The sequence below is a fragment of the Gymnoscopelus braueri genome (assembly GCF_963280865.1).
Source record: "Gymnoscopelus braueri genome assembly, chromosome: 24".
Taxonomy (NCBI): Eukaryota; Metazoa; Chordata; class Actinopteri; order Myctophiformes; family Myctophidae; genus Gymnoscopelus; species Gymnoscopelus braueri.
This window is the reverse complement of record NC_137626.1, coordinates 15,098,407-15,111,696: the sequence shown is the minus strand read 5'-3', so window position 1 is coordinate 15,111,696 and position 13,290 is coordinate 15,098,407. Positions and strand designations below refer to the sequence as shown.

Sequence of the window (13,290 nt, the reverse complement as noted above, 5' to 3'; positions counted from 1 at the left end):
TGCTAAAACGTATATCCGTGCTAAAATGAAAGGAGTCCAGCTGGCCCCAGTTATGTGATTCATTTACTATGACCTGACCTCCCGTTCAAAATCCCGCCAAACGCACTTTGTCAACTAGAATATCGGAGGCACTATTATCTGTTCTAGGTCACCTTTTATTTCCTCACGTAATGACAGTGTGACATGACTTGGCAATCACCGTTTCTTTTAATCACGTCACTTTTCTGGCGTCCGGACGAGAGCACATATGCTCTAGCCTTGTCACAAGCTACAGCTACAGCCAAGTCACACTTTCAGGAGGATAGGTGACCACTTTACAGTTGATTAAATCGGTCAAAGCTCTCGATTTGAATAGTCATGAACATCTTAACATTGTTATAACTTAAAGCTTCAATCTGGACTTAGGGTTAGGGTTACTATCATTGAACTTTTGTATCAATGATAGTCTTGGTCTCTACCCCCTATAAGTCACTGGACATCCGCGCGGAATGCCCATACTTCTCAGTACATGTAAAGAAAATGTGCGACACGTTTCGAGCTTGTCGATCTGCTACTACTTTTGCTATTTTTTTTTCATTTTAATCCTGAAAAGTAACTGTTTTGGACATTTGCGCCCGACAGAGACGAAATAAAATCAACGGGTAAAAATACAAGAAAACAAACAAATAAAATGGAATAAAACAACGGAACTGACATAGAAAGCTAAACCGCTAAGAGAAAGGACTTTACGTAAAAGGATGTTTTCAGAAGTGATTTAAAAGAAGACGTTTTTTTTTGTTGCTATAGTCTCAGTTCCTCAGGCAGGGCATTCCAAAGCCTTGGTGCCTGCGCTGCAAAAAAGCCCGATGGTCCCGGGTAATGAGGCGAGACTTATAGGGACTACCAGGAGAGCCCTGCCTGAGGATCTATAAGGCTGTGCCCAGGCTTATAGGAGATCAGCATTATCTGAGATGTAGCTGGGAGCCATGTCCATGCAGGGCTGCAAAGTCATCTTAACCCATTAAGACCTGAGGCCGATTCTACAAAATGTCTTCTAAATCCTAACAGTTTCCTGAAAAAAACCGTATGTTGCTATAATATCAGTGGTGCTCAAACCTTTTCATGTCAAGGACCCCCCAAAATTATATGTATTTGGCTGCAGACCCTCGCCTCAAAACATTTTGTTCCAGGGACCCCCAGGAGCAAAGATTTGAGTTAAAAATGTTTGCTTTAAAAATATATATTCAAAGATTTGCACAAATTCTCACGATGTGTCAAAAATAGCAGATCTACGAGCTCATCGCACGGCACGAAGTGACGCGCGATGAGCTTGTATATCTGCTATTTTTTAATAGCCAAAGTATAAAATAATGGTTAAAGTGGTTAAAATGGATGTGATGCTATATTAACTAAAATGACACAGATGCTTTCCCGTTTTGAATGGGTTAAAACTTAAAAGTGGACACTTTATAACTAAGTATGGCAGTTATAATTATGCTGTTCCGCTGAGCTTGTAATGCATTAGCACTTATAGTACTTCATAAACCTTGTTGTAAGTTGTTATGCATAATTATAAACATTTACAACATGTGTTATGAAGCCTGCATTATATGCGATTATAATGCATTATATAGACCGGACCTTTAAGTAAAGTGTTAAAATGTCAGTTTCTAGCTAGATATTTGTAACATTGAGGCTGTTACGGTTTCAATTTAGGTTTTGAAGCTGATGGCAATAATGAGAATAAATAGTGAAAAATAAATTGTCGATACTACTGCAGCATAACAAGAATAATATAAGTGTGTGTGTGTGTGTGTGTGTGTGTGACAGGGTTTCAGGAGGGAGCTGAGAGCTAAGGAGCCGGTAATTAGCAGAGCGCTTGACGACACGAGAGTGTTCTTGTCTGAACTTCCCAGAGACACACCTTCACCTGAAAAGAGCGGTAAAGCACGAACACACACTCACACACACACACACACACACACACACACACACGGACACTCACGTACACAGAAACATCTCTGAAAACAAGTTCAAATTCAATTTAGAAATGGTACCCAGGATACCAGCTTCCAGGACATGATTTATTTGACATCTTCGAGCTGGGTCAATTACAAAACATGTGCCAATTATAAAGCACTCTCTGACAGAAAGCAATTTAGTTTTTTTTGCTTTATACTTTGGTTACTAATTTCTTTCGAAAAATCATGAAAATGTACGCAAATCTTTGAATATATATGTTTTTATAGCTGGAATGACGGCTTGTTAATGTCTCCTTTCAAGTACAGCCTAGATCCATGTTTCATCACCTTCTTGAAATAATGTTTTTCAAAATAACAGAATAAACCAAACTCACTCTCTCTCTCTGTGTACTGATATATATATATATATATATATATATATATATATATATATATATATATATATATATATATATATATAGGAAGGTGACGGTTTGAAAAGGAAGACATTTGTGACTGCTGAAACGATTATTATTTATTTATAAAACCGTGCATCTGAACTTTGATGAGTGAGTCGACGCTTTTATTTGATTTAATTTACCGTAGGTTGTTTAAAATGAGATTGAAAATGACAAACGAAAGAGGAGAGGAACATTGTAAAAACATGTTCTCAGTCTGGTCTTAAGTCTGTTTGTACATTATAGTGCTCACAGTTATACACCCAATATACACTAACATATGCTCGCGCGCGCGCACACACACACACACACACACACACACACACACACACACACACACACACACACACGCGCAGTGGTTAAATGACTGTTGACTTGTTGTTCTACCTGTCAGTAAAGTCATGCTGTTTGTGACCTTTCACTGTGAGCTGCGAGAAAGCTTTTAAGAACAGAGGGGGTGAAAACCCCGAGCACTTAGCGTCGCTGTCGGGCCGAAAGACCTTGTAACTCCACTATTTCAACTTTTCAATGTTTTTTTTTGGTCACTTTAATGCCCTCTACCTCGTCGTAAAAGAGTGTCAAGCAAACGTAGTGAAAATAGCAGATCTACAAGCTCACAATGTGTCGCAATTTCGTTCCATTTCCCAAAAAGTAACCTTTTATGGACAAACAAGTATTCCACCCGTCAGCGACGGTGTATAGAAGCTGAACCCAGGCTGTGTTTTAGGCCAGCATGACATATTTTAAATGTTTTTAATGACATATAAAGTGCTCTGAAGAACGGTCTTTAACAAACAACTTGGTGACACAAAGTGCTTTGGCATATAAACGGGAGTAAAAAAAAAAATCACTTTCTTTGATTTTTTTTTTTATTGATTTCCTTTTCCTTTTACGCTCTGCAGGAGGCTAGCCGAGCTATCTATGAAAGAGTCTGGACGTGTGTGTTTGTGTGTGTGTGTGTGTGTGTGTATAATAATGTTTTTTTCCTGTTATGTTTAATGATAAAACAAGCTCGTAGATCGGCTGTTTTCACTGCTTCTTAAACATTTGTTTTCTAATTCATGGAATTTCTTAGATAAAAAAAGAAAATTGCAATTATTTTTAATTCATGAAAATAACAAAGAGCAACTTTGTTATGTTTTGAAATAATAATAATTAAAAACAAGAGCAAAAGCTTGAAGGTCCTGTGTTCGATTCCCGTGGGGGACACTGTGCCGGACAGGAGGGGAAAGGAACTGGTTGGAATAACGTGTTCCTTCCACGTGCTACGTCCTACCGGGGAAACTCCCCCCTGTCAGGTGATAAGCAGCGGCCTGCTCACTCCTCATGCATTGAAGGAGGCAGAGGCTGTCAGAGGGAGAGTAGCGCCCAGGATTACAGCGTAGACAAAAAAAAATAGGAAAAAGAAAAAAAATAAGGAAGGAAGGAAACAAAAAAAATCAAGCGATATTTCCTCGCCGTGACCCATAAAAAAAAGTGTTTGGGAAACTGTGTGTTAAAAACCCTCCCACCCCTTCTCCCCCTCCCCCCCCCCCACCCCCCTAAACCCAGACATCAGCCCGGAGGAGCGCGCCCAGAACGTGGGCCGGGTGCTGCGGAGGGAGTCGGACGACCTGTCCCGCGGCTGGGAGGGCCTGAAGGGCGACTCGGACGACTGGCAGCGGCGGCTGCAGCTGGCCCTGGACCGCCTGGTGGAGCTGCAGGAGGCCCAGGACGTGCTGGACGGCCAGCTCAGGCAGGCCGAGATGGTCAGGGACGCCTGGGAGCCCGTGGGGGACCTGCTCATCGACTCGCTGCCGGAGCACATCGACAAAGTCAAGGTTTTTTATTTTTTACACCCCAGCAGCCAGCCCAGCTCACCTTTAACCGATTAAAGTAAAAAAAACTCATTTTGGGGGTGAACTCCCCAAAATGATTTTTTTTAAAACTTTAATCGATTAGTCACCCCATGGAGACTTGAATTTGTGGATATTTTGGGTTTTTTTTGTCGCATTCCTAAGCCAATCATTTTGATGACCGGCAGCGGGTTCCGGTAGGAGACACAAAGAGTCTCCTTTGTATCTCCTACCGGAGCCGCTGCCTTACCGTCCCGCTGGTCATCAAATGACCAGCGGAGCCCCGCCTCGCCCCGAAGCCCAAAAACGAGCGCGCCTTCTCCAATTTCCCTGGTTCTCCAATTTCCCTGTGACATATATATTTTTGAAGAGAACATTTTTAACTCAAATCTTTGCTTCTGGGGGATCCCTGGAACTAAATATTTTGAGATGGGGGGGGGGGGGGGTCTGCGCACAAATACATATCATTTTGGGGGTTCTTGACATGAAAAAAAGTTTGAGAACCACTGTAGCAACAAATGTAAAAAAATTTATTAAAAAAACTGATAGGATTTAGAAGACATTCTTAGAATCCCGAGAAGCATATATTTGAGTTAAAAATGTTCATTTATATTCAAAGATTTGCGTACATTTTCATGATTTTTCTAAAGAAATGAGTAACCAAAGTATAAAATAATGGCTATAGCAAAGACGTTCCCGGTCTTAATGGATTAAGGAATGCCTCACTTTCAAACATGTTTGGGGTCTTTTCTGGTCCTCACAAGAAAAATGGTTGTTTTATGGTTGAAAAAGGTTTCTTTTTTTTATACGTTTACTATTAGAAAAAGATTCAGGTTGGGGTTAAGATTGGGACATTAAGACATCTAATAAAGGCTAAGTCTAGGGTATTAGGGAATTAGAGTTAAACACGATTTATACTTAGTTGCGTACCAGTGTCATGAACCGAAAAATAGCTCATCCATGTACGGTAGATCAGCTATCTCTCGGCTTTAGGCTTACAGTTAGAAATGGCAAAATGTATCAAAAGTAGCATTCATAAAATCCTTGTCTTAAAATGTCGATGTCCTCACAAGTACAGTAATACAAACGTGTGTGTGTGTGTGTGTGTGTGTGTGTGTGTGTGTGTGTGTGTGTGTGTTCCAGGAGTTCCAGGAGGAGATAGCGCCCATCAAAGACGACGTGGGCCACATGAACCATCTGGCCTCCACGTTCGGACCGCCCGACGTCCAGCTGTCGCCCGGCAACCTGGACCGCATCGAAGACCTCAACACACGCTGGAGGCTGCTGCAGGTACATGCCACACACACACACACACACACACATGCAATCACGAGCACGCGCGAGCGCACACACGCGCACACACACATGCACAAACACCTACATGCGTGAGAACACACACATTCACATACAAAAGGAAATTCCAGTGTTCCAAATGGAACCAAATGGACCCTTATAGGTCTGTAACTCTGAGAGTGTTCCAAATGAAACCAAATGGGCCCTTACAGGTCTGTAACTATGAGAGTTTACAAATGGAACCAAATGGAAGTATAAGGCCAATAAGGCCTGTTTTTTTCTTTTTCAACAACAAAAACAAACTTTAGGGGGCAGCAAACTCACAAATTTGGCCTGGTGTTGAGTTACACTCCAGCATAATTTTGATTTGTTCTTAAACAGTGTAGCGGCGATTGAACTTGTGGGCGACTGGATGCAAAAAGTCTGTATTTTCATTATGATGTTGAGGTTAGCCCTCATGTCAAGCTTGAAAAAAATAGCTGTCAACAGCTTTCAGGAATTCACCAGTTGGCATGTCTTCCCGGTATGTTGGGGCTGAAATGTCCACTGAGAAGAATCCTATACATTTTGGACATTTCTAGAGGTTTTTATTTTTTACATAATGCACACACTCTTTGCTGACATTTTGGTGGTTGTAGAGGTGGCAAATACATTATTCCCCTCCTACCGACTGTCTCTATCTCAGCTTTCCTTCTGTCTGTCTGTCTGTCTGTCTGTCTGTCTGTCTGTCTCTCCGCTTTCCTACTGTCTGTCTCTCCTATATACGCTGTCTCCCTCTCAGCCTTTGTACTTCTCACAACTTGTATTTTGTCGCCGTCGGGCAGAAACCTCTTATTTTAACACAAATAAATGAATGCCCTACTTGATCATACATTCTACAGCGTCACACAAAAGCATCAAAAGTAGCAAATCCACAAGCTTCGCTCCGCGTTTTGAGTTTGTAGATCTGCTACTTTTGCAGTTTTTTTTACAAGAAAAGAGTAACAGTTTTGGACATATGAGGTTTCCACTCGACAGAGACTATTTGCCACTTTTGTAGTTTGGCTATTTTCAGCCGAATGTTCTCCCCCAATATATAGGGACGCTAGGGTTCATGTGGTTAACGGATAAGAATCTTAGCTAGCTGGTAGTGAATTGCCTCGTGTGTCTGTGTGTGTGGAAGAGGCTTACACACGCGTGCACACACACACACACCCACACACACACACGCACACACGATATTGAGAGCGTTGTGTGTGTCCCATCGCTCTCAATAAACGTCGCGGTGGCCATGTTGGAGGCCGGACATTGATGGTTACCGGCGGTGACAGACCGAGCCAATCGGCTGCCAGGAAAGGGACCGATAGTGTCGAGACTTCCTGGTTGGAGACGGACGCCATGGTGACAGTGCGGTGACAGGACCATACGGCCGTCCCTCTGAAGTCAGACCTGACCAGATGCTCTTTGTGTGTGTGTGTGTGTGTGTGTGTGTGTGTGTGTGTGTGTGTGTGTGTGTGTGTGTGTGTGTGTGTGTGTGTGTGTGTGTGTGTGTGTGTGTGTGTGTGTGTGTGTGTGTGTGTGTGTGTGTGTGTGTGTGTGTGTGTGTGTGTGCACATGCACGCGCTGCTTTGTACATTTAGAATGAAAGAGTGAGCAAATGAACCCCTTCAAACTGCTGAGGAGATTGATTGATAGGCAGACAGACAGACAGACAGACAGACAGACAGACAGACAGACAGACAGACAGACAGACAGACAGACAGACAGACAGACAGACAGACAGACAGACAGACAGACAGACAGACCAACAGGCAGGCAGACAGACAGACAGGCAGACATGCTGAAGGCCAAAATCTTAGCCCCTGTTCACTTTCAAGAACTGTCAAATAACAAAACGCATAACAGTCTGATGTTCCCATTGAAACGAACGATTGCGTCTCTGACCTTCAAACAAGTCATTTAGACGGCCTCCCTCAGTTCGAGACCACAGCTCACGCACGCACACGCACATGCACATGCACACGTACACACACACACGTGCACGCGTTTCAACGGTATTGCAATAAAGTTACACAAAATATGGCTAATATGAACAAAATATGGCTAATATGAAGTGAGAGTGATATTAGCCGTGTGTATATATATATATATATATATATATATATATATATATATATATATATATATATATATATACACACACACACACACACACACACACACACACACACACACACACACACACACACGTATATAGGTACAGTGTCAGCCAGCTACACAGTGGGCGTGTGGATAAATATAGTCTTGCATAGCCAGACGATAGCAGATTTCCGCCTACAGACAGTGGGAGGATGGATAAATATAGTCTGGTGTATAGCCAGAGGATCGGAGCTCACCTCCTACCTAGCGATATGTCGTTTGACATCGACAGTCCTCGCGTTGGCTCTGCAATGCAGTCATGTTTTTACATCTCTGACTTGTTCTAGCCACTTACATTGAATTCAGAGAGGATCCTTCATGTTTGGATGTTGATATTATAATGATATTTTTTTTCAATCAATTTGGGTTCGTCTGTGGGCCGTTTTCTCTGCCGTTTTAGCCAGTACATTGGATATAAGTGAAAGTCTGCTCTGTCTGCTTGAGTTAAAGTACTTGCTTTTAAAAAATACTTAAAGCTGCACTATGTAACTTTCCTCTTCTACCCTGGATTTGAACCCTGTTTCCTGAGCAAGTGCCTGCTTGCTCAGGGGATGAATTGAATCTTGACAATCAGGTCAAAAGTCGTGTCAGATCCTGTGTATAGGTGAGACATGACCTTTGACACGATCTAAATGTCTCAATAGAAGAGCAGGGAGACAAAATACAACCACCCCAATTGTATAAGTTATATTGTCTCATAGTGCCGCCTTAAAGGAGTAGTTCACCAAAAAAATATATTTTTCAATGGAACAATTAGACTACAACAGACTCAGACCTACATACAAAACAATGTACATAAAATCATACACATAATCAGACTTGATCAATTATCAATTACACACCCCATGAAGCCTTGAATTCATGGGGATTTCTTTTGTTTTAGTCGCATTCTTAAGCCAATAATTTGATGACCGGTGGAGTTTGGAGACTCTTTGAGTCTCCGCCGATCATCAAATTAATGGCTCAGGAATGCGACAAAAACTAAATAAATCTCCATGAATTCAAGGCTTCATGGGGTGTGTAATTAGCTAGCCTAAGTAGGCCTCTAGTATGAGTCATTTATCCAAGGACAGAGACAGAAGGCGCGGCACAAAGTACCGGCCCGGTCGCACTGACTGCACCATCTTGTACCCACGGATGATGATGAGTGTGTCGCTGAAGGTGCTCCTCCAAACCATTGGTCATCACTGCTTCAGTGACGGACTCATCGTTTTAAATCACATCTATGTCTGACGTGGTGCTTTTCTGTGGTGTGTGTGTGTGCGTGTGCGTGTGCGTGTGCGTGTGCGTGTGCGTGTGCGTGTGCGTGTGCGTGTAGAACAAGATTCAGGTTGGGTTCAGTGTTATAGGTTTAGGCATTTAGAGGTTAGGTTTAGGTATAAGAGATCTTGGCCCCTATTTTCGCCGGTGCCTTACCCATTATCCCTAAACTTCTTTGCCATTTTTTACTATTTAAAAAAAAAACATTTTCAAATAGTTCAACTAGCCGATCTACATCGACACGTTGTGAGCTTGTAGATCGTTATTTGAACTATTTGAAATTGTTTTTAAAAATTGAATAAAATGGCAAAGAAGTTCAGGGATAATGGGTAAGGCACCGGCGAAAATAGGCCCCATTGAGTCATGCCTGATTTGTTCTCAATTGCGCTTGTGTCGTGCACCGGCAAATAGCCGATCTACAAGCTCAGCTTGTAGATCGGCTATTTTGTATGTATGCTTATGGTAAATGGGGGGGAAAAAAATAAAATGGTATTCATAAAATCGGCATGCTAAAATGTTGATGTCATCACAAGTATAGTAATACAAACCTGTGTGTGTGTGTGTGTGTGTGCGCGTGTGTGTGTGCCCGCCTGTGTGTGTTCGAGAGAGAGAGAGATTGAGAGATCAGGTAACATTTTGCGACGAGGCAAAAAAAGAAAGAAAGAAATGGGGTCAAATCGTGTCAAAGCTGATTGGGCAGAATTGAGACGGAGTACACCTTGGGTAATTACATTGAACCCCCCCCCCCCCCCCCACTCACCTCCCCCTCCTCCTCAACGGCCTTTGCGTCTCTGTTTTTTTTTTCTTTCTTTCTTTTTCTCTTTTTTTTTTGTTGACACTTTAATTAGGTTACCGTGGATACGGAGAAAGGCCACTTGGGTAGGAATGGCGTGGGGGAGGAGGAGTCAGATGCAGAGGTAAACGATACGCCGGAGAGAAACCTGCCCTGTCATCAAAGTCACCTCGCCTCCCTGTCATCATCTGCCCTCTATATTATCTCATATCATATCACACACACACACACACACACACACACACACACACACACACACACACACACACACACACACACACACACACACACACACACACACATTCTCTCTCTGTCTGTCTGTCTGTCTCTGTCTGTCTGTCTGTTTGTCTGACTGTTTGTACAGTACAGTACATACATAAAGTACCTTTGCTGGTACGCGGTACACTGCGCGTGTGCGCTCGCACATGCACAAGCACACGAATACACGCACCAGGCGCCAGTGTGATGGAAGCTTTGCCGTTTAATCAGAGGATGTTTATTGGCATAAGTGTGTTAACATGAAAACAATTTGACATGTTGCATTTTGTTCTGAAGCCTATTTTCCAGCGATTTCAAATCCGCCATCTTTCTATATCCGCCATCTTTCTATATCAAGCGAATTGTGAATACCGGACTTTCACTTGTAACCGAGTAGTTCTACTGTTACTTTTTTTTTTACTAAAATCTGAGTACTTCATCCACCACTGGAGTTCCTTACACCCCAGTGTTGTCGGTGTGCACCGCGGTTCGGCTGCGTAGGTTAATTAGCCATTAGCTATTCACTGAGAGTAAGTCCTCAACCCCCCTTTGTGTGTAATAGCTGGTCAGACTCCGTATTCAGTGTGAAACCAGCTCATTAGATTACACAACCCTCATTCAGAGCTCTGCTTTCACCCAGCTGGGTGAAATGTGTCTCTGAGACCAAAGGGACGGTCAATACATGCTCGACGGAGTCGTGGCGCGTTGCCTGGCAACCTCTTTATTTCGTTTGGAAACATAGTCTGTGGAAGTTATGGTTACCCATGGAGTCATCTTGGATGGATGGATACTGGCGGGGGGTGGGGTGGTGTGGGGTACCTGCCCCCGTCTGTTTCGGAGCACAAGTATGACTGTCCTCATGTTGTCTTGGCCTTAACACTTATGCCTAACCTTTTCAGGTATTTTTACTATTTTGAAAAAACATTTAAGACTTGAGGCCAATTCTACAAATGCCTTCTAAATTCGTAGTTCTCAAACTTTTCTCGTGCCAAAGACCCCCATTTAAAAACGTTTTGTGCCAGGGACCCCTTCAGAAGATATTTTTTGGGGAAATTCAAACACTTTCCAGGTTTTTCTAAAAATCTCAAAAATAGTAGATGTACAAGCACGCTGTGAGCTTGTATATCTGCTATTTATTAATAGCCAACGCTAAAATCTATTATGGCACTGATGCTCTCCCCGTTTTAATGGGTTAAAATAGTTCAAATAGGCAATCTACACAAACGTGTCGTTGTAGATAGATGTGTCATTTGTCACTATTAATGTCACTATTTGAGTTTTTCAAAATGGTAAGACCTGAGGCCCATTCTACAAATGTCTTCTAAATCCTAATAGTTTTCTATGTGGCTATAAAATCAGTGGTTCTCAAGCGTCCTTGGGTTTCTGAAAGGCGCTATATAAATTGAAGTTATTATTATTATTATTATCAAACTTTTTCATGTCAAGGACCACCCAAAATTATATGTATTTGGCCGCGGACCCCCATCTCAAAATATTTTGTTCCAGGGACCCCCCCAGAAGCAAAGATTTTAGTTACAAATGTTGCCTTTAAAAATATAGATATTCATAGTTTTGCAAAAATGTTCATGATATTTCTAAAATAGCAGATCTACAAGCTTATAGCGCGGCACTCTGTGCCGCGCTATGAGCTTGTAGATCTGCTTTTTTGAATAGCAGACATTCAAAAAGTGAATTGAATATGATGGTATGTATTATTTTAATGAATAATGTTGAGAATTTGATATTGACTATAAGGGCAAAGTCATTTCCATAGTATCCCTTTCAACAGCGTAAGGGGGAATTAATTTACCAAAACCACTTGCAAGCAGGAATTTCATTGTTTGGAACTTAACCCATTCAAACCGGGGCGGCAGTGGCTCAGGGGTAACCGCAAGGTTCCCAGTTCGATCCCGGGCTCCCCCAGAGTTAGTGTTGAAGTGTCCTTGAGCGAGACGCTGAACCCCCTAATTGCTCCCGATGAGCAGGTTGGTGTCTTGCGTGGTTTCCTCCGCCATCGATGTCTGAATGTGTGTGAATGTAATGCACAATCTCTGTAAAGCAAAGCGCTATATAAATGCACCGTTTACCATTTATTTACCATTTATTATTTACCATGTATTTATTTAACCACTTTAACCATTAACTTATACTTTGGCTATTCAAAAATAGCAGATCTACAAGCTCATGCTATTTTTGAAAATGTCTGAAAATGTGTGCAAATCTATGAATATATATATATTTTTTAAACAAACATTTTTAACTCAAATCTTTGCTTCTGGGGGTCCCTGGAACAACATATTTTGAGATGGGGGTCTACGGCCAAATACATATAAAGTTGCTATATCAGTGGTGCTCAAACTTTTTCCATGTCAATGACCCCCAAATGTATATGTATTTGGCCGCGGACCCCCATCTCAAAATATTTTGTTCCAGGGACCCCCAGAAGCAAATATTGGAGTTAAAATGTTCGCTTTAAAATATATATTATATTCAAAGATTTGCAAAAAAATTCAAGATTTAAAAAAAAATAGCAGGTCTACAAGCTCAGAGTGCCGCACTATGAGCTTGTTGTATATCTGCTATTTTTGAATAGCCAAAGAAATCGTAAAATGACACAGTTGCGTTCCCGGTCTTAATGGGTTAATGGACCATGTTGTCCCATTAAACTCCTTTCAAGCTTTAAATCCGTTACTTTTATGCCCTGGCCAGCATTCACACCAGTGTTTCCAAGTCTGCTTATTGTAAGCGACTTTGGGCTTGTTTCATTCTGTAAAGTTGCTTGTAAATATCTATAGCTGTGGGTTGCGTTTTTTTATGGGCTTGTTTCTAAAGAGTAGTTGCTTATTTGGGATCGCTTCCTAATGTTGTTTTAACCATTGATTCTCAAACATTTTCATGTCAAGGACCCCCCCCCCCCAATTTATTTTTAATTTGTCCACGGACCTCCATCAGCCCCGTACAAGATTTGTGTAGTTAAAATGTTTCAAAGATATTCCAAATATACAAATTAATGAAATTAATAGCCGATTTACTGTAGATGACCAGTGACATACTGCTAAATTTGAGTGTGTAATAATAATATCTAAAATGTATAGCCTTTTTCTAAATAGCCAAAGACGCTTTACACGGGGGGCATGAGAAAACAACAAAGAAAAACAAGCCAGTTTGTCGTTGTGTTCTGTTTTTTTCTCCAAAATGTTTCCCTCTTTTTTAAGAGACATTCTTCAGGTTGCAACGCTTGTCCTTTTGGACGGGCAGGTCAGAGTGGTGGGTGG

At 41.8% G+C, this 13,290-nt stretch overlaps 1 protein-coding gene across 1 annotated transcript in view; it reads left to right on the top strand.

The window, feature by feature from the left end:
- dmd (dystrophin) overlaps positions 1 to 13,290 on the top strand; it is a 500,806-nt gene that overhangs the window by 412,218 nt on the left and 75,298 nt on the right. Inside the window, exons 62-65 of the mRNA XM_080421894.1 lie at positions 1,810 to 1,921; positions 3,950 to 4,218; positions 5,377 to 5,523; positions 9,813 to 9,881. Of these exons, the coding sequence (XP_080278020.1) occupies positions 1,810 to 1,921; positions 3,950 to 4,218; positions 5,377 to 5,523; positions 9,813 to 9,881 (597 nt within the window). The remainder of the gene's footprint in view (positions 1 to 1,809; positions 1,922 to 3,949; positions 4,219 to 5,376; positions 5,524 to 9,812; positions 9,882 to 13,290) is intronic.